This window comes from Acanthochromis polyacanthus, chromosome 19 (genome assembly GCF_021347895.1).
Source record: "Acanthochromis polyacanthus isolate Apoly-LR-REF ecotype Palm Island chromosome 19, KAUST_Apoly_ChrSc, whole genome shotgun sequence".
Classification (NCBI taxonomy): domain Eukaryota; kingdom Metazoa; phylum Chordata; class Actinopteri; family Pomacentridae; genus Acanthochromis; species Acanthochromis polyacanthus.
The window spans coordinates 24,245,410-24,272,583 of NC_067131.1; the positions used below are offsets into that span (position 1 = coordinate 24,245,410).

Genomic DNA, 27,174 nt, shown 5'->3' on the forward strand with positions numbered 1-27,174 from the left:
ACCCTTTGTCATCATTCCAGATGGAGGTCTGCGTCGGCTGGCCAGGTTGCTGGTTTGCAACTTCCGAGCTCTCGAGCATGGCTACGGAGAGGCAGATTCTATCTTGCAAACCCTCAGAGATCTACCCATAATCCCTCTGGCTGACGGACGTGTGGTGACACTAAATGGAGAAGGAGTGTTCTTTCCTATCGAAGAAACCAAGACCAAGAAAAAGGAAGCTCAAGCTCAGACAGGTAATTCTATTACTTTGGTAATAGTAGTGACTAATGTGGTATATGTCCATTAGAAGCTTTGAAATGTGTTTGGTGATTTAATTACAATCTAAGGTCTTGTTTGCCTGACTCCATCTGAACAAGTCAATATGTTTTCATTTTTTTGCACCAACAAATATTTTACTAAGGATGGACTTCTGCTATTTATTCTTAAATATCAATATGCCAACTACCTGATCCAGCTCAGATAAAAGTGAAGATGTGAGTTCATTTGAATATATTTTCTGTGTTTGTGTATGTGTGTACACATTTGCAGTATAACTACAGCACATTACAACTATGTAATTTCACAGCTTGGCTCTTTATATAAGCTGTCTCCCCAAATAAATAGCTGAGATCTCAGAACACTGCATTGTTGCTGCAGAATAAGTCCCAGTATACATCAGCATGTACAATGGAGATTTGGGAACGAGACAGCTGCGTCTGTGCATTTTCTCAGTTTTTGTGCCCATAATTACTCTGCACCTGCAGAGAATGTATGAAGTGCATGTGCTGATTGCATAGTGCTATATCAACTGTGACAACAACAACGAACCAGCACAGCAGATGGAGCAAAGAAAGCAGTCAGAATATAGGACAATACAGTTTCACAGGTTTCCAGTTTCTAAAAATGTGATAAAGTGATGTAGATAAACAAGAACAGATAAATATGTATCACCTTAGTGACTATGAGAGGTGCGCATGTAACACTCCATCTGTGCTCATAAAGCTCAGCAGGGAAATATTTGCAAAAGCTGGAAATTATTGTGCTGTTATGTAACATAAGTAAAAATAGAACATTGAATAAATTGGTACATTCAGATGAAGGCGCTGCAGTAAACAGTCATGGTAGCACAGTTTGTGTACAACAGTGAAACATTACTTTCTGATGTCTGAGCAGGTATAGAAAAGGAGTTCATGTGAAAGTCTCTGAACTCTGAAAGAATCTGCGTCAAAAAATGTGTCTGTTCTTAGAAGTCAAAACCTCACAGACCTTTAGGGCAGCCAAGTAGGTGTATGACAAACTTGTATACAGTCTATGGACAAACCTGACCTCTTTCTAAGAATAAGCAGATATACAGCTACCTGGGTCAGAGCTGCTCATACAAAAGGGGAGGAACGTCACCCGTGTTGTGCGTCATCACATTCAAAAAGTGTACCCAAAGCAGAGGTTCAGAATGGCAAGCATGAATAATGGATTTAACCGTAAGTCACTGCAGTTTGCTGCTGGCTTTAGTAATGATGTAGTCTAAGTGGTTTGGTGTCTCTATAAGCAACTCAGAGTTTATATGTGCTATTCTTCCTCTGCACTCTATTCCATTTGGATTCAAAGCTTCACATGAGCATCACCCATGTCTTTAATTCAAAACCAGGGCAACTGATTGATCAGATCACCAAAGTACATTAAAAATGTTTCTTTCATTTCCTAATTTATATACTTCATTGTATCTGGAAATTAGTGAATTATTTGGTCTATAAAACCATATCAGTGGATTTACTTGCACCTAAGTAAAGGGATTACTGTCAGCTTTCTGCAGCAAATGATTTCTCAAACAATAAACCTGATCAGAATAGACAATTTGATAAAACCTGATTTCTTAATCAGTTTACATGCAGCAGGGTTTCTGGCTGTCTTTTTACATAGAAGAATGTGCATGACTTCAGACAAGGAAAGTGTCACTGTGACAGCAGTGCAGTTGGATTGAAGAACAGAGAACTGTAATAGTGAAATGTGTGTGGATTAAAGTCAGCAAACTTTTGAAACGGTTTTTATCATATTTAACCGGTGATTCTGTTAATGCATTTTTATGCCCAGGTGACTTTTGAAATTGTATTTGTGGCTCTTTCTCTCTTCATTAGTTTAAATAGGGAAGCGGTCTTGTTTGCTCACATACCTATCCAGGGGTGTTACCAAGATGGCTGCTCAGTGGCGAGACTTTGACTTTGATATGGTGTTAAATAGAGTGTATTTACCAGCAGGGTCTAACATTGCATTATGAGAACTATTGGATCCAGCAGTTTTATAAGATAAGATCACTGATCCCTCACCATGGAATTTTACAGAGTACAGCAGCTAGATACAAAAGAGGTTAACAATACAGATGCGATAAGGACTGTGTGCACTTTTATCATGTACAGATGAGGTATGATGAATTTACAACTTGACCCAACTTGAAGCTCTCAGCATTCTGGAGTTCTGAAACTTGTACACCGATATTTTTGCAGGTGTGTGCACTGTCTTCAATAATAGAAATGACCTTACTGGAGATGCCACTGAATCTGCAGGCACACTGAATGTAGACCAAGATAGTATGAAAGCAGAAATGTTTGTCTTTTTGTCTAAACGTTTGCAGTTGTTGCACCATTGTGTTGTGATATTGTTGCATTCTTCTTCTGAATAATTATGAAGTGATTGGTGAATCACACACAGACTGACCTGTCATCAACAAGGTGTGACTGTGGAACCACAGAGAGAGATTTCAGGTTCACAGTTTGTTGAGATTTGCAAGTATATGTGTGTGTTTGCAGTTTTTGCAAGATTTTTTTTGGTATGGCAGTACATGAAATTTGCTGTTGCGATTTCCCTTCGTCAGTATACATGGCTCTTTGTCACTGAATGCAGATAAAGAACAAAGAATGCTCGGAAAATTAGCAGAAAATAACATTGGTAGGAGTGAAGTCTTGACTTTTCAGGTCAGTGATTTCAGTTTGAAACCGCCTTCTGCGAGTGAAGCCAATGTTCAGCACCAACCTCAGGCTCTGCTTAAAGGTGAAGTCAAGTGGACAGAGTTGAGTGTGATAGCTTCAGAGAGACAGCAAAGTTAAACACTGTGTGCTTCTGAAATATTGAGCAGTACAGAGATCAGTGGGGACACGTTCCTTCAGAAGCCAGCCCCGGAAAGTAGAAAAGTAGGTCAGTGAGGGTTTTCAGTTACAGGTATTTAGTTCAGTGATTGTATGCAATTTTGTCAAAAATCATGTAATTCCTAAGAAATAGTTACGGAGAAATTATGAAATTCAAGAAACCCTGAATCCCTAGGAATTGTGTATTTCCTAAATCCATGCCACAAATACACTGGACACGAGTTATAACAATGTAATAAATTAAGCCTAATCTCTAAATGGGAAATTAGTTATGACATAAACTGGAAAAGCACTTGTTAAAGCTCGTGTCCGGAGTTTCCGTTTGTTTTCAATTTATGTATCATTGTTTAACAAAGCTTAAATGTGTTAGTCTAGTTCGATACTATAATATAATGTTAGTATGACGCGATATGAAAATTTATTCATGAGCTCCGCCTTCCTCTCATAGACCCCCATGCAGGCGTAAACTAACCATGACGTCACCTGTTGGTTTCAACGCCGAGAAAATGAAGCCCGGATTTTGCTACTTCCTGGTCGCCGTTTTGGATTTTTTGGAGCCAGTCACGTAAAAAGCGTCATCAAACAGGCTGGACTGGAGAGCAACTAGGGGCAGGATTGGCTGAAGAGTCTCTTATCCCGCCCACGTTTTACCGCAGAGGCTTCTGTTGCTGTCCATCAAGTATAGCCGCGCCCCCTGGCTCCGCCAACTTTAACGATTTATTTAAAATTCAGTATTGATTTATTTTAAGATCGGCCACCTGATCTCTCATTTTGACCATGAAAACTAACAGGAAAAAAATCCTGAGCTGTAGAAAATCAGTCTATCAAATTTTATTTTCTCCAAAAATGAATTGGGGTCTATGGAGAAAAAGCTTTTTGGAGCCAACCCTAGCGGACGGCGTGATATTGCAAGTTTTTGACACTTCCGGGTGGACTTCAATTCTGGAGCCAGATGCTACGTCCACTATATATACAGTCTATGCCCCCATGTTATTCCAAAAGGCGCCGGTCGCTGCCGACCAATCAAGTTCGAGCTTCCGCTTTGTCATGCTGTCAATCAACGGTTACGCACACAGCAAGCAAGCCCATGCAGAGGTGGGCGAGCTACGCACTACGCAACCGCGCGCACATTTGCTTTGCTTGTGGAGGAGAGAGCATCAGGGATCAGCAACTTCCAGAAAAGTTACCAATCCCACGGCTTGTCAGGCCAAGAGACTGCAGGACCTTTTTTGGCTCGGGGTGCTCGCGTCACTCCCCGACCACGGCCTCCATAGCCCGCCTGACGGCTTCGTTTAGATGCCCGACCTCTGGAGGAAGATGTTGGGGCGTCTGGGACATACTCTTCGTCAGAGGAGTCATGCAATTCTGAACTCTAGATAGAAATAAATAAACAATGTAACACATATACACGCGTAAATGCACTAAGTTTGATAAACAATGTCATCGAGAGGGATACACGAGTGTAATCACATATTGAAACTTTACTCGTTCATCCTAGCAGATTCATGTTATTTTGGTATTAGGACAAGTTAGACTCAATACAGAAATCTAACGTAATTCCTTTATTATTTACTAAATGTACTAAATGTAGAAGAGGGGAAAACAGCAAAACAGGCAAGATGCTGCAGCACTCCGGCCACTCCTGTCAGGTACTGCGCGCGTGCACAAATAAAGGGGCGAAATCAGAGGGAGGGAGGGACCAACAGTGTTTTGGGAGACGCTGCGATTCAAACTCCGGACCCGAGCTTTAATGTCAAATGAAGATTGTTACAATCCAACCTCTAGGGGGTGGCTGGATGTAACAAAAATAACCAGAATGTTGTTGGTTTAGGTGAAGGGATTTATTGCTTAGTGGCAAAGGAACATAAAAGTGAAGACAATGAACACAAGGCGAACTGGTCACAAATAGCAGCTGCCCCCAACTAACAGCATGGTTGCAGGTATATAGGCTGCAGGTGTGGCAGTGGCCGTGTCTGGTTGGTCAGAGGTGGAGGGGAGCTGGAGGGTGGCCCAATTAGGAAGGTCGGGAGGCAGGGAGAACAGGGCTGCAGTGTAGGTTGTCAGTTCCAGAGTTGTCAGTGGGAATGGCTGGCAGCTGGGGTGCTGGAGAGACTCAGCACAGCCACAGCTGAACCCACACATGCCGTGGCCGTAACAAAGATGTTCACCTAGAAGAGCTCTTAAACCTAAAACTGGTGGACATATCATCTACAATCCAATGTTGTTCACTACCACCATACTAGAACAAATATGGAGGCTGGAAAAATCCAAAAGCCTTCATCTCCCCTTTTATGTTTATGGGTATAGATTGGTGGTGTTAATCCAGCTTGTTGTCTTTTCACAGGACCACTGTCTGCATTGTACAAGGATATAAACGTGGTTCACCCCTCTTTGCTGAGCTGTTTGGAGCCTCTGGAAAGTCAGCAGATTCGAGAGCTGCTGAAAAGACTTGGGGTTCATGAGCTGGAGCCTCAAGAGGTGCTGGAGCAGCACATCTACCCATCGGTACGCAGCAACAAATGGAAGGTAATACACACATGAAACTGATTCAGCTGGTTCTACTTCTGTGTCTACTGCAGCGTAAGAAAATCTCACAAAAAAAAGAGAATTTCTTACTATGTGCCCAACGTATTTGCCCTAATTGTCTGTCTTTCCTTCTCTCTTTTATTTCACTCTTTTCTGTTTCCACCACAAGTCGAAGCCGGAGTCGGTGATTGTGAGTTACTTGGTTTTCATCAAGCAGCACTCCTCCTCCAGCCAGGAATACTCAGACATCGCAATACCCGTCCTGACCTGCAGGGGTCTGCTGTGCCCAGCCAATGAAAGGGTGCACTTCTCTGAGGAGTATGGCAACATGAACCTGCCTAAGAAACTGCCTGGTAGGGAGAAACACACACGCAGACACAGACACGCACAGATTGTTTCTGCAAAATGAAAACTATTAAACATGAACACGTCTCCTCCTCTTTAGTTATTGTTCATTGCCCATGTTTGGCCTAGAAAGCAAATAAAATATCCAATGCAATCACCAAAGCTTTTTCTTACTGTCCTCAGCTGCCATCTTCTTTTTCTTCTGGGAAAATTTGGAACATCAGCTGTGCCTGTTTTTGTGTGTGTGTGTTTTTGTGTGTGTGCGTGTGTGTGTGTGTGCGTGTGTGTGTTTTCTTTTGTGAGGAAAGTGTTTAGTGATTATGTTACGGTTTGCCTCCATTGTACTGAGCATAATAGTGTGTTTGTGTTATGTAAGTGGTCGTAAAGTGGACAACCTGTCATGGAAAATGGATCAGAACACTTGACCTGTGCTTTGAAAAGCAGAAAGAGAAACTGTGTGGACACAAACTAATGTTCTCTTCTGGCCATTTTAAAACATCCGTAGCAGCATTTTTGTCAGGATGTCCTGATGATCTGAGCCATTTTATGTTGGCACAGCTGCTCATTTTACAGTATGAAATGCAATAAACAGAATGAAAACTGTCTCATTTTGGAAAGCTGTGTATGGTGACAGCCATACTTTTAAAAAATAATCAGCTTCACGGGTTTGTGTTAACACTTGAGATACCTGTTTAACAAAATAACATAAAATAAACTTTAAACTATATAATAATTGCCCTTACAAATATAAAACACTTTATTATTGTATATGTTTTAGACTACATTATTTTTGCAAAATGCACTGCATTAGCATACACAATGTGTTCAAAGTACCTGCTGTAAAACTCATATAGAAATACAGAATCTGAGGTGTGAAGAAAACGATGTAAAAACATAAAGATGCTTAGTACTGCCATTCCTCCACTTCCCCTTCAACTACAAAGCCCTCCAGCTTTACAAGCCAGTAATAATTTTATCTTGTTTCTCTGTAGAAACTGGGTGGTTACCTAAGTTATTAAGCTAAATATTTGCATGTCATACCGCTTCGCTGACCTGCTGTCAAGGTGAACCATTCGGAATATGCAGCTGTCTCGGAGTCTGTGAGACTTATTTACTTGTTAACTCTGAAATGCTCATCAAAGAGCAAAAATACCTCAAATGTTCCATGTGTTTCACTTTGTCAGTCACTGAATTTAAAAAAAAGCAGAGAGAGTCTTCTTCCTGAAATGTGTGTGGACAGCAGCAGCTCCGCCACATGTAAGGCTACAGACGCTGAAGCAGCCTATTTAGAACAGGGATAAAACCTGAAGCTTTTACTGCATAAGTTAAATATGCCTAGGATATCTTTTCATGATTACACTGACATTATACTTACTGAATGTAAGCTAATAGGCTTATCAACATCACAGCTTTGCATAAGGCATGATACACACGTGGACAAAATTGTTGGTACCCCTCAGTTAAAGAAGGAAAAACCCACAATTCTCACTGAAATCACTTGAAACTCACAAAAGTAACAATAAATAAAAATTTATTGAAAATTAAATCATCAAAAACAGCCATTACTTTTGAATTGTTGATTCACATAATTATTTAAAAAAACAAACTAATGAAACAGGCCTGGACAAAAATGATGGTACCTCTATAAAAGATTGAAAACTATTTGACCAGAGTGACATGATTAACTCAGGTGTGTCATTTAATTGACATCACAGGTGTTTCCAAACTCATAATCAGTCAGTCTGCCTATTTAAAGGGAGACAAGTAGTCACCCTGCTGTTTGGTGAAAAGGTGTGTACCACACTGAACATGGACAACAGAAAGCGAAGGAGAGAATTGTCCCAGGACATCCGAAAAAAAAATTATAGACAAACATCTTAAAGGTAAAGGCTATAAGACCATCTCTAAACAGCTTGAAGTTCCTGTGACAACAGTGGCTCATATTATTCAGAAGTTCAAGACCCACGGGACAGTAGCCAACCTCCCTGGACGTGGCCGCAAGAGGAAAATTGATGACAAATTGAAGAGACGGATCGTTCGAATTGTATCCAAAGAGCCCAGAGCAACCTCCAAAGAAATTAAAGGTGAACTCCAAGGCCAAGGTACATCAGTGTCAGATCGCACCATTCGTCGTCGTTTGAGCCAAAGTGGACTTCATGGGAGACGACCAAGGAGGACACCACTGCTGAAAAAAACTCATAAAAAAGCCAGACTGGAATTTGCAAAAATGCATGTTGACAAGCCACAAAGCTTCTGGGAGAATGTCCTTTGGACAGATGAGACCAAACTGGAGCTTTTTGGTAAGGCACATCAACTCTATGTTCATAGACTCAAAAACCAAGCATACGAAGAAAAGAACACTGTCCCTACGGTGAAACATGGAGGAGGCTCAGTAATGTTTTGGGGCTGCTTTGCTGCATCTGGCACAGGGTGTCTTGAAAGTGTGCAAGGTACGATGAAATCTGAAGACTATCAAGGCATTCTGGAGAGAAATGTGCTGCCTAGTGTCAGAAAGCTTGGTCTCAGTCGCAGGTCATGGGTCTTCCAACAGGACAACGATCCAAAACACACAGCCAAAAACACCCAAGAATGGCTGAGAGAAAAGCGTTGGACTATTCTAAAGTGGCCTTCTATGAGCCCAGATCTGAATCCCATTGAACATATGTGGAAGGAGCTGAAACATACCATTTGGAGAAGACACCCATCAAACCTGAGACAACTGGAGCTGTTTGCTCATGAGGAGTGCGCCAAAATACCTGTTGACAGCTGCAGAACGCTCATTGACAAATACAGAAATCGTTTAATTGCAGTGATTGCCTCAAAAGGTTGTGCAACAAAATATTAAGTTATGGGTACCATCATTTTTGTCCAGCCCTATTTCATTAGTTTGTTTTTTTAAATAATTGTGTTAATCAACAATTCAAAAGTGATGGCTGATTTTGATTATTTAATTTTCAATAAATTTTTATTTATTGTTACTTTTGTGAGTTTCAAGTGATTTCAGTGAGAATTGTGGGTTTTTCCTTCTTTAACTGAGGGGTACCAACAATTTTGTCCACGTGTGTATAAGTGAAACTTCAATCACATTTAAGTTGCTTAAATATAAGTTTATTATTTTTTAGTTTTTAGTTAATTTTATATTGATATTTCAAATGGAGTTCCTCTATGCAACACTACAACAGTAGACAAGTTATTGTATATAAAGAATAAATAATCAGGTTGTAAAAAGAAAACTGTTGTCAAGGTGATGTGGAGGATGATTCCAGTTATCACACCTTTAATGTGATGTTCTTACAGTGTGTGAGCATTTGTAACAGTTTTAGTTTCATTCTTTCATTGCTTTGCGGTTTTCAATTGTTTTGGCATGTAAAAAACGAATATGAAAACATCAAAATCATAGGAAGTACAAGATGTTAACACATTCTTAAGTCTCTGTTTTAGGATTATTTCAGTATATAAAGGCCTCTAAAACCTTTTTCCCTCCTCAGAGGTCCCGTCACAGTACAATCCAGCACCGAGCTCCTTAGGGCCTTGGAAAATGGAAAAACTAAAAAAGAAAGATGGTTCCATTTTCCAAGGAAATTGATTGGTCAGTAGGCAGAGTTATACCTGTTTCTCCATTATCATAAACTTAACCTGCTCCACTGCAAGTTAAGTGTTCAGCACAAGCTGTCTTCCTGATGTTGACTTGGTGAGACATGACCTACTGTTGTAGTCCTGAAAAGCCAGACTTAAACCTGGCTACCCTCAAGTCCAGCTTTCTGTAGTACAGGCTTCTAGGGAACCATCTTTCCAGTATTTTGAGCAAAAAACCAAAACACTAAGACACATTCAGAGGACAATATCGGACCTTTTTAAAATTGAAATAATTCTCAGAATGGCTGATTGTTTCAGCTCTAAGTCAGTTAATATAGAAGCTGTCATCTTTTTTTGCTCCATTGTGTTTACTGTTGGACTTTAAAGATCAAAATATGTTGCCATGTGATTTTCTCCTTTGAGGCTTTGGCTCTTTTCTACTTACAAACCACAAAAGCATTGGTTTTGTTTGTATTAGATGCACAATGTATCAGTCTTCCTTTGGTGATAAAACAATGCAGCAGATTAATTACGCCCATGTTAGACCTTGTTCGAATGACTGAATAACCAATATCAAAAGGTAAACAGTGTGCATTACCTAGTTACACATCTTAGTCTTCCTGGTTGTGGTTTTAATAAGGCACTTCTTTATTACTCTTCCATCTGTAAATCCTGTTTCCCCTTCACCAGGCTGTGATTGGATCTTGCTGAGTCCCTGCTATGTGCAGACAGACAACGATGTAGCAGGATGGAGAGAGCTGTTCAGCAGACTGGGAGTCAGAGATGGTCTCATCATTCGCAAAGAAAGACGGACACTCACTGCTGCAGAACTGGTGAGGAGGACGTCCCTGAACTGTTACCTCAGCTATTTTGGATTACTGCTCAGCTCATGCTGCAAAGATGCAATTACGCTGGCAAAAAAAAAAACACTAGAAAAAGGTCGTGACGGCCCTACCTGTAAGCACGAATGATAAAAAGCTATGGATGTGTTGCATAAGGACACAATATTTACTGGTTGCATGGAGACCAGAGTGAGACGAGAATCTTCCTCTGCATTTGTGAGTCATCGTGACAAACAAGATAGTGATTAAAGGATGAAGATGCTAACGATTGAGTCACAGCAGGACGAGAAAGATCAATAGCTGCTTTGAGGATGAGCAGAAAAAGCAGGTGACTGATGGGACATGTCACGGATAGAACAGAGGCTGTGCAGGTCAGACATTCCTGATGCCTGTTTTAGCCTGGGCTGCAGCTACAGGGGATAATATGTGGATTTGTGTTGATACCATCAGTCACTGTGCGTGCATGCAGTTTTGGAAATATATTACTGCCATTGTTCCTCCAAAAAGTCATCATTAGTAACTTTAAAACTTGTATATTCATTTCAAGTTGATGACAACAATTATTGACATTTATCACCTTGGTCACTACCATCAAATCTTTTAATACATTGACAGGCCTTCCTAATTTGTGATTAACACTGAGGAACAAGGTCCACTTAGTAACTGCACTTGATCTTCGTATCACATGCTCGTCATCAGCAGGCGGAGCTTTCCCTGTAGGTGTCAAAATTTCAGTTTTTGTCATCTGCTGTTGAACAATAGTTTACAAACAACGATTAATTAGATCCTTTTGGTTTCTCTTCAGCAGTCAGTCACTTGTCAATGTGTTGTCAGGAAAAAAAATGACACCAGTTTGATAATTATTTAGTCCTTTTAAATCATTTTTTTAAAACAAAAAAGTACAATATATTTTGGTTTCAGCAAGTGCGAGGATGTTTTTGATTTTCTTACTTTTATAATATTGTAAAATTAGTATGTAGTATTTGAAGATGAAGAAATACAGGAACATTCACTGTTTTTTGAACTTATCTTTTAGATGACACTCTCTCTGGGAAACACAGAGACTAGAAGTTAAGCATGATACAAAACAAAAATTATGATGGTAAATAATATTGTGGGAATGTAAGCCAAGGTTTTGACCTGACTTAGTCTCACGTCAGTATTTATATCTGATCTGTGTTTACATTTACACATAACAGGATTTCATTTCCCTGACTTTGTGTGTTTTTTCTTGCCTAAAGAGGGCTTTCATGTGATCATTTTGGGGGAAAAAAATCTGCAGATAAATAAAGGATGGAGAGAGATCGGGGTTGGTTTGCTGTGATCAAACTTTCTGTTTCTGGTTTGGATTCTGCCTGCAGTGTACTCGACAGTTTCAGGCTTTTCATAGATGACAGAGTTATACCACAGAGAATGAAATCATAGCAGTTATTAACTATGAAGCGCGTTCTTTTCTCTCTCTATCTCTGCCAGTCCTCCAGTCCCTGGGCAGCTGAAAGTGTGATGCGGCCCCAAACACTAGGGGAGGGCTGTGTGCTCGATGATTACCCCTGTGAAGAGTTTCATGCCCTGGCTACAGCCCAGCTGCCCGGCTCCCTCCTGCTGCAGCAGAGAATGGCTTTGCTGGAGCTGCTGGAGACCAACTGGGACACTGGGTAATACTCACACAGTGAAAGACACACACTTAACATGCTTCTCCTCCTGTGTCATGATCTGTCCATTAAAGATTGTCCCATTTTAGCAATGAGTCCATTCACAAGGTTTGTACTAGAGATCGATCCGATATGTTTTTTTTTTTCAGACCGATACCGATTATTAGTAGTAGGAGGAGGCTGATAACCGATATTTGGAGCCGATATTCATTTGCAGTAAAAGTGTAAAAATTGGCGTAAAAAAATTTGAATAATGTAAACACTGAACTTCATTTAAATGCCTAAAGCATGTTTGTTTAATCAAACAAATAGAAAATAATAGCTCCAGAAGTGCATGGATTTCCTAGACTCAGAAGCATCTCTCATAAAGTTGAGTGAAAGCTTAAATAAATAACTCCCTAAAATTTTTCCACAGTAAATAAAGTGAAATTTAAATACAGCTATAATGACTTATCTTTGTTTTAATACGTAGGAATCTGGGGGGTAATCGATCGACCTCTAGTTTGTCCAGTATTATGTTTAGGAAACCCCTTTTCCACCGATAATGACAATGTTAGTGGCTTTACATTGTAATTCCCCCTATTTCTACTGTGGCTGTGAAATGATTACTGAAATTGACAGTTAAAAGATATTTTCTCCCTGAGAGACTCATCAGCCTTATGTTTGTAGTGACGTTGTCAGAGAGATCAAATTAATAATAAACGGCTGTTACAGTGGTCCCATCCTGTTAGTGTTGTAGATGTGTGAGCAGAGTACAGTTAAGGTAAGTAGGTCACTCATGCTCACAAACTCATACTGGAGAGCAGTAAGTTTAATTATGTCCTGTGCAACCGTTCCTAACAGCCACTCTTTTATTTCACAGTTGAATGAATAATTGAAGGATCACTCCATTATTTTTGCATTTGTCTTTAAGGCTCTACATAATTGGCAACTGTTTCCCAATACAAGCCATCAAGTGTCCATCCTGATCTTCTTAGTCTCATTTTTTAGTGGCAGACTGTTCAGCTGTTTTAGGTGTGGCTCCCAGACATCACTCAAAGGCATCACTGGCGCCATTTTTTTTTTTTTTTAAATCAGTTTTATTATACAGCCTATTAAAAACATGATAATATCACATAAAAACATCAAATCAAATGAGCAGTAAATATCCTAGTCTACCACAGAATGAGTACTAATAGAATACTAATGTCGATCTCCAGCATACTGATCAAAAATTTGGACACACCTATTCAGTCAGATGCTTTTCTTTATTTTTACATATAGCAGAACATTTATACTATGAAATAACACATGAAATTGTATAGTACGAAGAAAATAGTACAGATAACACAGATTATCATATTTGCTGTTAACACATTAGTCTTGTTAAAGTGGAGGAGTTGTTTTCTTCTGTAATGAGTCATTTAGTTGCTATGAGCTAGTCCAATGACGAGTTAATAACCTGAAGTGCTTTTCTTTTTGGAAAAAAAGGATTAACTTTACAAATTTGCCTGTCTAATTTACATATTTAAGGTTGTTTTTATCTTTTACCTGATGTTTTTTACATACTAAAAAACATGAATGAAATAAGCAGTCAGCAACATGGCTGAGCATTTCCACTTTCCACTAAAACTACATTGGACTGATGATAATCTCAAAAACATAGATTCAGACTTCAAGGGTTTCATCCAAACGTAAGGACCCAGTCCTGTCAAATTGCATCAGTTTCTGTGTTATTATTCTTCTTCAGAATCTCAGTGAGGCGAGCTGGTGGACTGAGAAAGATGCACGGACAGATGTGTTGAAGTCATAATGCTGGTTTACAGCAAGTAGTTGTGCTTTATTACTGCTTCTGCAAGAACTGTTTAGCTAAGCGCATACGAAACAACAGTCCATCATTGCTTTAGGACATGAAAGTGAGCTAGTCAAGAAAAGTTCATGAACTGAACATCACAAAAGCCATCGTCAGAGGAATTTATTGGGCCATGAAGGCTGTCAGAGAAAAACAAAGGACACTCTGCTAGTATTCATGCAAGCTGTGACTTGGAGGACTAAAAGAAATGCATAGCTGTCAGGAACATGCACAAGCTCAAATTAGTTTACTCTCTTTTTCCACTTTGTAAACGCATGGGGGGAGAAACTGCCATCTATTGCTCTGATCAGTTTGCCTTTAGAATTTCTCAGTGCATTAACTCTGATCATTAAGCACATGCAGAGCAGTGAAATGTAGGTCACACAATTCTGCCACTTTGTTGAGTCATCCTAAGTAAAAAGAGATTCACTGAGCTACAGCTTAAGAGGCTGCCATCCACACTCTGTGGTAATTACATCTCTGAAAGTATATTGTTCTATTTTAAATGTATCTTGTCCAAGAAGCCGTCATTTTGTCAGAGCATTTATCCAGTTTTTTTCCCACTGAAAAGAGGGATTGAAAACTTCTGCAACTTTTGTTCCAGACATCGCTACTCTCAGTACCTCACAGCCCAGGTGATCGACAGCGATGGGCGACAAATCAAAAGCACCAGATCTTCTTTCTACCACTACTTGTGCCGCCTTGAATGGGTGCCAGCGTATCGCCCACAGCAAGGAGAACAGTCGGAGAAAAAGTATCTGTGTCCAAGCTCAGTGTATCTGACATCACCTGAAATCACCAGCCTGCTGGGAACTCACGTCGATTATGTGGACATCCAACCCAGCGAGTTCAGCAGAACTTTAGGTAACAATGTGTCTGCCATGCACTGCAAAAACTCAAAGTCTTACCATGTCTGTTTCTTATTTTTAGTCAAAATGTCCACTTGATTTAAGATAAATTCACTTAACAAGTGACATTTCAGCAGAATGGAGGGACTTGTTTTAAGACAGTGCATCTTAAATATCTTATTAAATCAAACAATCTTGAAATTATCTTGTTTTGAGCTGAATTTTAGAAGAAAACTCAAAAAGTTTAACACTCGTGTTGTCCTGCGGGTCAAACTGACCTGTTTTAAAGTTTGAAAATGTGGAAAAATAAACATATTTTCACAGTGAAACTTCTTTTTCAACATTTTTGGGAAATCTTTGAAAATTGCTTGATGAAAAAAAGAAATGTTAAAAATGTTTCTTTAAGAAAGTATTCCAAGTTTTATTGATATATATGGAGTCACTTTAGATATTTTTAGAATTGTTTTGGAAGATTTTTACTTATTTTTTGAAAATATTTACAAGAAATTTCTTGCCAAATTTGGAGGATTTTTTAAAATAAAACTTTTAAGGGAAACTTTTAAGGAATTACTGAAATTTTCTTCCTGAAGGTTTAGCAAATTTTCAGAAATTTGGGGATTTTTTTTCTGATTTTTGAGATTTTTTTCAGACAAGGAAACAATGTTTTTTGTTGCCCGTAAATGAGGACAACAGGAGGGTTAATGCATCTCAAATTAGGAGGTAACATGAAAGCAAAAATCTAATTTTGAGTGGAAAACTGCTTTTGTTTTTTTAGCTTGTCTGGCTTATTTTAAGACACCTAAGCTTGACGATCCTGGTAAAATATAGGTTAAAATAAGTTTTCTTGGCTAAGATCTCAATATTCTAAATATCGTATTTTAACAAATCTTACCAAGGCATTTTTCGCTTGTTTTATTGGCAGATTTTTTTCCACATATTTCAAGGTAAAAGTTCCTTGAAATAATTTTTTTTTTTCTTGTTTCGAGAGGAGCATTTTTTGTGGTGGTAGAAATCTCTGCTGTCAATAGCCGTAGTTTTTGGTTGTTCTGTAATTGATGCAAGTTGAGTCCGTTACATGATATACAACATGACTGCAACTGTATCCTCCTTCTTTTAGGGATGAGAGAAACGATCTCAGTGGAAGTTCTGATTACCTACCTGAAGAAGTGGTGTGTCAAACCAGAGACAGATAACCAGGAGCAGAGAGACCCTGACGACGAGTCAGAAGGGGCAAATTTTACTTCTACAGTTAAGCACATCCACAACATCTACACCTATCTGGACACAAACTGTCCCCAGAATAGCCTCAAGGAACTGTTCCGTCATACACCTGCTGTGTTCGTGGAGTTGAACAGGTACGTCATGAACTGTATCAGCGTACTGTTCCAGGTTAATGTCAACATTTAAACACCTGAGGTCACAAGTCAGACTTTGTTTCTTCAGGCATAATGGGGACTGGTGTGCAGGACGCTTCTACCACCTGAAAGAGGTCTGCTGGAGTGACACTACAACCATGTTCCAGCGCTACAGACGGCTAACTCACGGAGCAGACAGTCCTATCCAGGAGCCCAGAGTCCTTGCTCCTTTCTACAGCCAGCTGGAAGGCATGAGAGACTTCTTCACCAGGGTAAGAAAGCCGTCAGTCCTGTGCTCGTATCACAGAACAGATAGATTTATACCCACATGAGGCGCACCTCACCCTGGAACCCAGAGTGTTTTTTTTTATGCTACATGCCTATTTATCTTTCCTCTGGTGTGCATAGTGAAGCCTAATCTCCAGAGACAGCTGTTTAAATCGCATAAATCTCCTGCTATTTATATGTTGTGAAATAATGTAATGTTATCTGTAATCGTTAATCAGGCTCCCAGTGTCACGAAGTTTTCTGGTCTCACTGACAATCAATAAACCAGCTAATCGGTACAAAACAATGCAGATTTTTTTTCTGCTGAGTCATCATGAAAACTGCTTTTCCCCATTAAATTTCTGCTGTCTGTCAGTCAGCTGAAGGTAGTTTCTCCAGACATGCACTTTTTAGCTCTTGCTGACAATCGGACACCTGGTTCTGAGGACGGAGAAGCAAAATTGAGTTTGGGTCAAGCTGTGATTGCCAGTTACTATTTTTCGAGGAATCGGTCTGTCATAGTCTTTCTTATGGCTTAATGACAGCTCACATAATTTTACCGTATGTTGAAGTGTGATTCAGGATTTCTTGGACTCATTAAGTTGTTTGCTTGCTAAGCACAACAATAGCAGTGGCTGATTTATGCTGCTCTCACGGCCCCTTGATTCCAGACAGAGGTAGGCAAAAGCAGACTTGTAGACTCAGGTGCTCAAGAAGTTTAATGTGCATAAGAAAACATCCAAGAACAGATATTCGATCTTACTTTTGTTTTAGTTACTCAAACCAACATCGCATTGAATTGTATTCAATGTCTATCGTGCCTTGATCCAAATACAAACTGGCCAAGATGAGTAATAATCTCATCTGAACTACAAGAGAAAAAAATTCAGTAATATGCTGTGGCTATTTTGAACATGTGTTTTATATCATTTCCATTAGTTAATAAAGTAATGAATGTTCAGAGTTCATTTGTGGAGAAACCACCTTTATAATACATTATTATATTTGATTAATTTTTCTGATGATTGTCATTTTTATAAATATATGGTGCTGAACAACACTTCTAATATTTTCTTTTAATATTTACTGCTGTTTGAGACACTATTTTATGGGCACAAAAGAAGCAACCTATTGTTTGTCTGATCAACTTTTCACTGCAAATAACTGTTAAAATTATAAAGTCCACAATGGATTGTTGTGTTATTTGACCAATTTCAAAGTTTTACAACATTTTGTGCTTGACATTGATCCTGAATTCAGCCTTCTGCTGGAATCAGGCTAATCCACATGTTTTGGAACACAAAAAACCCTCTGAACTTATGGAACACTTGATCCAGATCAAAACATGAACTTTATTAGCCGTCACTAGCTAGCTTACATAAACTGTATGATCTGCTGAAGAAGGACTGAGTGGGTTAGCACATGGAGTTCTGTCTGTCACCTGCTAATTGTGGTAGACATTTAGACAAGAAATTATACACAAATCTTTTCACTATGAAGGCATTTTTCTGTGTTTGTCATTATAATTAACCACACACTATGCTATAGTAATGCTTCTGTTATCATATATCTTGTATAGCTGAATGTGGATCACAGCCCCAACATGAAGCAGTATGTTGGTTTGTTGGAGCTGATCTGTTCATCATCTCCCATACCAACTGCTGAAGTGCTACAGGATGTGTCGGTACTCTATGCCAGACTTGGTAAGCACATTTCGATTGCCAGTGTTTTGTTTGATAGCTTTTCTTGCATTCAGCGACTCACACATTTCTTTACTCCGTATGCCCCATCTGTCTGCAGCTCATTATCTCTGTGTTCAACAACTGTTATGTCTCCATTTTGACTAGCTACACTTGCTGCACTATCTCTCCATTCTCTGTCTTTAGATAATAGAATATTTCTTTTTAACAGCTCAAAAGTGTAAACCTCCAGTGTCTGGAGACCATGAAAGCATGCCTCAGTTCAAACTCAATCCTGCTTACTGCTCCACTTTGAAAGGTGAGTAATAAATGTATTGTAAACATAACACGCCATTCATTACCTCTTCAATTTGTGTGTGTTACAGACTTTCTTTTGGCAATCTAGCAGCATCCACCACCAGTCAGTGTGCCACATGTTTTAAAAGCAGCTGGCAGAAATTTGTTGCTGCAGCCTGGAAATATTTCACACTGGAAACTGAAAGCACTGAGATAGCCAACTGTCCTTTCTGCGGTGAAAGTGATTGGATGTGTGGCAGCAGCAGAGTTCACAGCAGTGCTAATGTAATCAGGGACTGTAAAAACACCATCTGAAGGGAAAAAAATCCCTTTAACAGTACCTGGCATTGCCCTGTGTCCTGACAGTGGCATAAAATTGGCTTCGACTTTAACACGAGATGCCCACCCACCCCCACCACCTTGGGAGAGTTGAAGTGGAGGTGTGTTGGGAAGATGTGGTGCAAAAATAGTATGTGAGGTGAAAGACACAGGTGCATGCCGCAATTCTAAAAACAATGGGAACTTATTTATTTCGGTTTGGCTCGCTCATCAACATTGCCAGCAGTTGCAACAGCAGCTGTGACACACAGAAGCAGTTCAGGTGTAGGTACCAAATGTGTTCGACCTGCCAGATCTGCTTGGATTCCTGCGTTTACAAACGATTTACCTCCTGTTCGGCTTCACTGTTGGTTTCCACCAGAGGTAAAGTTATGTTCAGTGGCATAAACTGCTATTTATACTAACTAGCAAAGGTAGCTGATGGTATAGAAAGACACAGCCCGTGGGTTGTTGCTATTGTATTACGGGACAGATGAGATTTGGATGCTGGAGACACTACTGAGGTTTCCTCTGTCAAGACAGGCCAACCTCCTGATTTGTTACAGCTTTGACTTATTGAATTCCATTTATTGGCTGTACATGAAATTTGGCGTTTAACTTTAATAATGTCATTAATGCTCAAGGGCACAGAATTGCATAACTTAAAAAATGACAATGCTTAGTTCGTATTAAACGCTTCAGACATTGTATGCTTCTTTTGTTTTGCATTAAAGTTCCTCTCTGGTCATTGAATATAACCCCAATGACTCATCTGTATTAAAAAAAAAATGAACAAAAAAATTGTGAGAAAAGTTCCGTCCTTCCTTAAAATGGCATAGCTGTAGCTCTACATTGTAGCTTCTTCGGTTGTTTTTCTTTGCCATCAAAGTAATCCTAGTGTTTTTTGCACATGAATGGGTACACTGCTAGTAGTTACTTGTCATACTTTTAATTGTCATAGTTTTCCAAAATAGATATAAATATAAGGGGAAAAAAGATAATTTTGAAAATTTGGGATCAAGCTGTTTTCCACGGCATAAAGCGGAAAACATGATAAAACTTAGCGTTTTGGTGATGAATCCTTAACGTCAGTTGTAAAGGAGCTGCAACAAAGATATATACATTTGAAAATCATCTTCTCTGGTGAATTAATTACAGAGTAGCAACACAAAATTGCCTAAATGTAAAGGAGCTGAAATTAATTTTTTGTCTGTATGTGCTGCAATTTCTTTTTCACCTGTTTTGTTTTATGGTAATACTCTAACCTGGATTTTATTCATTTAAGCTGGCAAAATAACCAGTTGGATATGTACAAAAGTGATTAAAAACTTGACTGATTAGCTTTTATGAATCAGCTAGCATGTAACCAGGCAACGCGAGGAAAGAGAGAAATTCTAAATGTCTAAAAGTCAGTGTCTCTCCTTTTGTTTTGTATTCAGGTATGGTGTCTGATAAGAGAGTCTTTCCTACCAAAGACTCCTGGGTGAGTCTGGCTAGTAAACCCATGATTGGTGACAGTAAAGAGCTGGAGAAGATCTTTAAACCTCACAAGCAGGTGTGTCTGCTCAACCTGCCACCAGCAGAGAAGAAAGCTGCTCCCATGAGCAAGACTGGGAACTTTGGTATGTTGCTGCTACTTCATTCTTATTTAGTTGTCTATGTTAGATTACAATGTGAATTAAAAAATGATTAGGATTGTTGTTGTGTGATTGTTTACCAGGTCATACAGCCTCAGGAGAGCAAGCCATGGTTCCCAAGTTCAATGAGAAGGACAGGTTTTTGTTTCTGGAGATCTGTGGGATCCGTCGGCTGTCGAAATGTGTCAAGTCTGAGCCTCAGACTGAGAACCTGAGGCCCTGTCCGTCTATGCAGGCCATGGTTCGCTCAGCCATTCCCTACATCCAGAGGTTCCTCTACCACCACGATGAGATGAATGAAGTCTATTCAGAGCTGACTGACAACAATATAGCACAGAAAATCAAGCACCTTTATTTCGGTCAGGTGAGAACGGCAATCTGAAATAACTTTTACCCCTACACTGTTAAAAGAATCTGAGTAAGAGAAAATGTAAATGAAAAAAATATATATATATATATGTATATATGTTTGCACTTGCTTTGAGCTTTTTTTGTTCTTAATTGTCATAATAAGTTAGTAGTAACAGGGTGATAACATTTTGGTACTAGGAAAACACTCAGGGAGCGCAGTACTCCACCAAGGCTGTTCATTCCCTCATATGGCATTGTCAGAAATGCAGCATTTTTTTTTAAAATCCAACGTGTTTATTAGTTATTGATGATCAGAAATCACGACAGCATAGAATGTGGTCATTTAATACAGATGTACCTGCAAACAAAATGACCTTGCTCTGAGCACAGGCGTGTGTGATGCATGTGTACGTTACACACAGATACCAAATTGCGTGACCTAAATATGTAGCGGACGGCAGGAGTTGATGGGACGAGGAAACACCTCCACAATTTAATCAATTGTCCCAGTAAGTCTGCAGCAGTGGATTTGTGCTCGAATCACAATCATGTGATCATCAGCTGACGTAGTGTTCACTTGTAGTCATAGTTACAGTGACGCTGTGCCGCTATCTCACAATGGTACAGAAATCTTTAACAAATCTGTGGATCCACACTATTAGCCACATCACTGGAAAAATCTAATCACTTAGTCCTTGTGTCATTTCTGACCTTCCCTGAAAATTTCATTGAAATCCATTAGCCCGTTTTTGAGTAATGTGACAAACAGACAAACCAACGCTCATCGTCGCAAAACTCCACCGCGTTCCTTAGCGGAATACTAACTACATTTGATTACCTAGATTATGAAGTTATTTGATCCACACCAATACGTCCAAAGCAGCTTTGTTGAAGTCAGAATTTCTTAAATCAAGCATTTCATGCTTTTCATTTCTTCTATATACGAACAAACACTGCTCACATGGAATTCACTGTTACAACACAGCAATAGTGGTGTAATAGTGATTGTTTTCCTATCGAGGAAATGCAATACAGAATTAAAGCTGCAAGCAGCGATGGACGGGTCCTCGCATCCACGCTGGTCGTGAATCCACGCACGTCCACCAGGTGGCGCTGTGACTGAGAGTGTATGTCGGCCTCTGAATCGCATCTGGACCAGAGTCCAATCATACATTTAAAATTTCAGCCAGACTGTAGCATGTTCAGAGCAGTTATACAGCATTTCCTGCCCATCCACCACCAGGTGGCGCTGTAACTCAGAGTGTATTTCACACAGTGGATGTGATGAGGGTTGGACTCTGATCACTCATGAAAAGTTTCAGGCTGATTTGATCATGTAGAGGCCAGTTATACAGCATTTACTGTCCCTCCATCAGGTGGCGCTGCGACTGAGAGTGTCTGTTGGCCTGTAGATGTGATCAGGATTGGATTGTGATCACACATGGAAAGTTTGAGGCAGATTGGAGCATGCAGAGGAGAGTTATACAGCAGTTGATGTTTCATGGCGAAGCATCAAAACGCTGATGGTCGCCATGGCCACGCCATTTGGCTTCTGGTTAAACTTTTGATAACTTTTCCAAACCAAGTCCTGCTGTGTGGACTGACAAAATTTCAGGTCTCCTGGAATTATCCCCTAGGAGGTATTAACTCTCAAAAATGAGAAAAATCATCAAAAATCTCACAATTAATCCAAGATGGCCGACTTCCTGTTGGGTTTAGGACATGGCTCCAAGAGGCTTTTTTGTGCGTCCTGATGTGCTCTATAAGCCTCCCAAATTTCATGGATGTAGGTGAAACGTGCTGGGGGGGCTGTTTGTTAAAAATACTGTAGGGGGCGCTATAGCATGTGCAGTGCCGAGATGCATACAGTGTTGTTCCTTGGGTCGATGGTGATGTGTGTGGTAATTTTTGTGAGCATTGGAGTATTCCTAACCTATCAGAAAGGGCTTTGTTTTTCATGGCGATATTTGGTTGCTACGGCAACAGCGTTACATGAAATGTCACACCCTTCACAGTGTGTGATTGTCAAGAGGTGAAGACTCGACTGACCAATTTCCAGCATGATATCACCAAGTTTGGGGCCATTGTACCTGAAAATATAAGGCCTTAAACTTACTATTACCAACAGGTGGCGCTATGACTTTTTCAAAATTTACGAGTGTGGATGTGTTCAGACTGGACCTGGTATCCAGCATGTGAAGTCTGAGGCAGATAGGATGTTGTTCAGCTGAGATATGAATCGTTAAATTTTCATGGCGAAACATCGAAATTGGTTTGGCCGCCACAGACACGCCCTTTGATGACAAGTCACCATTTTCACTGGGATGCATCATCAATGTGTTTAGGCTGTTGTCACTGCATTTGAAGTGAATATGATCAACTGGGTAACAATAGGGCATGAAAGTGTAAAAGATGTCTATTTCCTGAAACCACAAGGTGGCGCTATGACTGTCAATGAATATCCCTATGTGGATGACATCAGGACAGGACTGTCATCATACATGTAAAGTTTCAGGCAGATTGGAGCATGTTGAGAAGAATTAGACACCACTTCCTGTTTCATGGCGAAGGATCAGTTGTTTGAGGCTCCGCCATGGCCACACCTTTTGGCTTCTGGTTGAGTTTTTGATAACTTTTCATCAGAAAGGTCTGGTGCATGTACTGGCCAAATTTCAGTTCTCTCAGACTTATCCACTAGGAGCTATAAATTTTGACAAATGTACAGCAAATTCAAGATGGCCGACTTCCTGTTGGGTTTAGGGTGTGGCTGTGATTGACTTTTTGGTGTGTCCTGATGTGGTGCATATGCCCACCAAATATTGTAGCTGTAAATAAAACATTGTGGAAGTTGGCCTAATGACCACTGTTTCAATTTTGCAGGTGGCGCTATAGAGCCATTTTTTCACACATATGCGCAACTCCCATAAAATATCAAATTTTTCGCCAGTCCTGATGTGCACGCCAAATTTCACGCGTTTTGGTTCATGATAAGGCCGCCAAAAAGGCAAGTCATTTCCCGAGGAGCGATTAAGTTTGAAAAATTTACAGCAAATTGAAGGTGGCCGACTTCCTGTTGGGTTTAGGGCGTGGCTGTAATTGACTTTTTGGTGTGTCCAGATGTTCTGCATATGCCCACCAAATATTGTAGCTGTACATGAAACATTGTGGCAGTTGGCCTAATGACTACTTTTTCAAGTTTGCAGGTGGCGCTATAGAGCCATTTTGCCACGCACATGCGCAACTCCCATAAAATATCAAATTTTTCGCCAGTCCTGATGTGCATGCCAAATTTCACGCGTTTTGGAGTATGATAAGGCCGCCAAAAAGCCAATTTACTTTACGGGAGAAAAAAAAAAAAAAAAAAAAAAAAAATAATAATAATAATAATAATAATAAACCCTAGGGTTTCAATAGGGTCCTTGGCACCGCTGGTGCCTTGGACAGTCGGTGCCCTGGCACCGCCTGTCCTTCGCACCCTCGGTGCTCGGACCCTAATAAAGGCTGTACTTAACAACGTCCTGACAACAGAACTGTATGTACAGGCCAATCCAATCACCTTTAATACATAGACATGAAGTTTGTTGTTTATTATACGCAATGTTATGCTTACTGTTTTGCCATTAAGTCTCACCTTTTCGTTTTTAGTTTGACCACCAACGGCTTTTTGTGTTGTTTTTGCATCCTTTGTTCGCCCCTTAACATGCAGTTAGAGCTTCTGAGCCCTCACTAAAGAAGTGAAGAGATATTTTAATGCATCACTGAGTGTGATATGTTGTGCATGTTGTGTCATACTGAGCTGTGCTATGTTTGTTTTATTATCTTTACAGTTCATTTGCTCATGTCGTGTTTTATTCCCCTTCATGTTGGAGTTGTGAAGCTGTGACACGATGAGTGCCGTGTGTTTTTGGGTTGATGACAGTCCTTGTTAGCACGGATAGGTGTATAAAGTGATGCTTGGCCTTTAAAGCAAAGAGCTATGAAGAGAAACTCAAACTGTCTCACTGATATCTATTAAAAGGGACTCAGCGCTCTTCACAGCGTTTAGATTCATTTCTTTCTTTCAGCAAGCCAAACTCATTTCTAGTAGGAGTACATCACTCTAGTAGGAGTTACTCTTTTGAAGCTCAATCTGCTATTTGTTGCTGTGTATCCCAGGGTATATAGCCTTATTTCAAGGTGATTGCTTTTTGATATTTGACCAAACAGTTCTTACATAATTTTTTGTACACAGTCAAATTTATGTCCTTGCTTTCCATCTGTGCTAAACGCTTGCTTGACGGCCTTGTTTAGGAAGAATCTCTTGACCATGATCACACCCACATAAGGACAGCGTTCAACATTTAGCCCTGTTCAAAAGCAGGAACTTCATTTTAGCTTCTTCATCCTTGTCTGTGCTGATTCTTTCCAGAGAAACAAATTTGCAAAAATGAAAGAGCAGTGCACAATTGCACTCAGCCTGTCTTTCAGTTTGCACTTTGTGTGTAATTAGCAGCTGATTTAATAGGACAGGAGCACATTATGCAGTCAGTGCTTGGGATTGCGTCACACGAGCATTCTTCAAGTGAAGAATAAAAGCTCAGCAGTGGATTTGTCGAAGATCCCCAAGCTCATGAAAGAAATTATGATGTGACAATCCTGATTTTCACTCATTGTTTGTATCGGCACTGTAACTGTCACTGAGGCTTGTTTAGCTTTGGTTCATACAAACGCTTGTCTTTCCGCACATGAGTGTGAGGAAACTTTAGCTGAGATGATCATAAAATACACACTCTGACACCCTGCAGCTAAAGCCAGGAACAATCCAGAAATATAATGAAAACAAATGTATGTTCTACGTTGTTGCTGGGTTGTTTACAGGTGGGTAAGCTGTACATTCACCACCAGCTGAACGTCGGTGACAGCGAGGACCCAGTGATAGAGTTGCAGGACGTCATTTGTCTGCTGAAGGACGAGAAGGAGCTCTACATCCAGAAAGATCACCTCAATGCCAAGCTGGACATCTGCAGGTTTGTGTGTGGTGGAAATCGTCCCAACATTCACTCATGCTCTCAAACTGACTTCTTATTGTCTAAATTTCAATTACCAACAACAAAGTCATCATTTTCATCTTTCTGAACCTTCATTAAATCAACAAAACTTCAAATGTTCACAAGTAAGATCGCTGTGGAGGAGTTGAGCACTAAAAGCTTATCTATCTTATGTTGGGATTCAAATTTATGGACGCAAGTTCTTTTCTCTGAACTCTACAGCCGCTAAAATTTCATCTCCCAGATTTTATGTGGGTTAATCAGAGAAAATGTTAAATACGATTCCATAGAACAGTGGAAGATTAGCAACACTTCAGAACCTCAGATTGTGAAACATTGCCATGTGTGAAGCACGATGGATTATTGACACAGATACCTGCATTTTAAACACGGAGTAGCCCGTCGATGCAGAGTGCTTTGTAATACATTTTAAAATGTTTGTGGTGTAATTTAAACAATAGATGACTTCATTATTTTTTACCAAATAAAAACAAACAAAGGATTCCTATTTATTTCAACCAGGTGTAACAGGCCAGATTAACCCTCTGGCCAAAGTATACCCCAGGGTATAAACTGACCTAGGCCTATTGACACATAAAGGTTAAGTATGTTAAACTCTAAATTGTTAAGTTATTTCTTTTCTTTTTTTACAACACTAAGAATTTCCTGTTGCTGAGGGGACAGTACCATCAGAAATAGAAGTAATTCACTGTGTTTTCAGTTCCTCAGATGCTTAGAGTGCATGAAGACTCGTGTTCACTCTTGCATTGAACAGCAGAGCGTTTGACATCCTCTGCTAGGAGTTCTTTTGTCAATATAAAATATCATTTTCATCATATGGGACCTTTAGCTCGAGCTGACACTACAGATTTTGTTCCCCATCCTTGGCATTTAAGGCACTGACCTACATTGCTCGTACATGTTGATTTTTGGAAAAACTGTGAACCTCTCATAAAGACGTCACGGTGAAAATATTGATTTGATATGTTCCGTATGCATTTTGGTGTTCGTTTTGTAGCTTATAATCTTGTTTTTGTGCGCACATGTTTCAGGGAACTGGCAACCCTGTTCTGCAGGGAGACCAGCCACAGGAAAGAGCTGATACATTTCCTGACTGGCCTGATAACCACGCTCAATGTAAGTGATATATGAGCTCTTCACACATTGATCACTAATCCATACTCAGTGAGAAAGGCCTTTGCTTGCTCGGGGCCTTTCATCCTGTCACTCTCTCTTTTCAATCACACACGCACACCGCCGCCGCTGCAGAGCTGACCGTAGCTACAACTAATGGCTATTCCCCTGGAGGGAGTCATGTTTGCATTGCATGGCAACTTGCTCTCATCTCTGTTGAACAGTGCAGCAGCAGAGGCACTTGTATTAGTCCTCAACTCTGATCCTTCTTTAGTGAATATCCATTCCTGGTTTTCATTCTGCAGCAGCTTCTTTGAGACACAGAGCAGAACTAGATCTGCATTACATAATCAAATCTGGATGACATTCTACT

General features: G+C 39.9%; 1 protein-coding gene across 4 annotated transcripts in view; it reads left to right on the forward strand.

The window, feature by feature from the left end:
- The window catches only part of wu:fj29h11 (uncharacterized), a 61,992-nt gene that overhangs the window by 29,593 nt on the left and 5,225 nt on the right, over positions 1-27,174 (forward strand). For all 4 annotated transcript variants that reach the window (XM_051939109.1, XM_051939108.1, XM_051939110.1 and 1 more), the window contains exons 28-41: positions 21-233; positions 5,461-5,642; positions 5,812-5,995; positions 10,254-10,396; positions 11,879-12,060; positions 14,493-14,752; positions 15,854-16,091; positions 16,180-16,363; positions 17,938-18,061; positions 18,270-18,356; positions 20,092-20,274; positions 20,373-20,653; positions 25,498-25,646; positions 26,720-26,804. In XM_051939109.1, the coding sequence (XP_051795069.1) occupies positions 21-233; positions 5,461-5,642; positions 5,812-5,995; positions 10,254-10,396; positions 11,879-12,060; positions 14,493-14,752; positions 15,854-16,091; positions 16,180-16,363; positions 17,938-18,061; positions 18,270-18,356; positions 20,092-20,274; positions 20,373-20,653; positions 25,498-25,646; positions 26,720-26,804 (2,495 nt within the window). The remainder of the gene's footprint in view (positions 1-20; positions 234-5,460; positions 5,643-5,811; positions 5,996-10,253; positions 10,397-11,878; positions 12,061-14,492; positions 14,753-15,853; positions 16,092-16,179; positions 16,364-17,937; positions 18,062-18,269; positions 18,357-20,091; positions 20,275-20,372; positions 20,654-25,497; positions 25,647-26,719; positions 26,805-27,174) is intronic.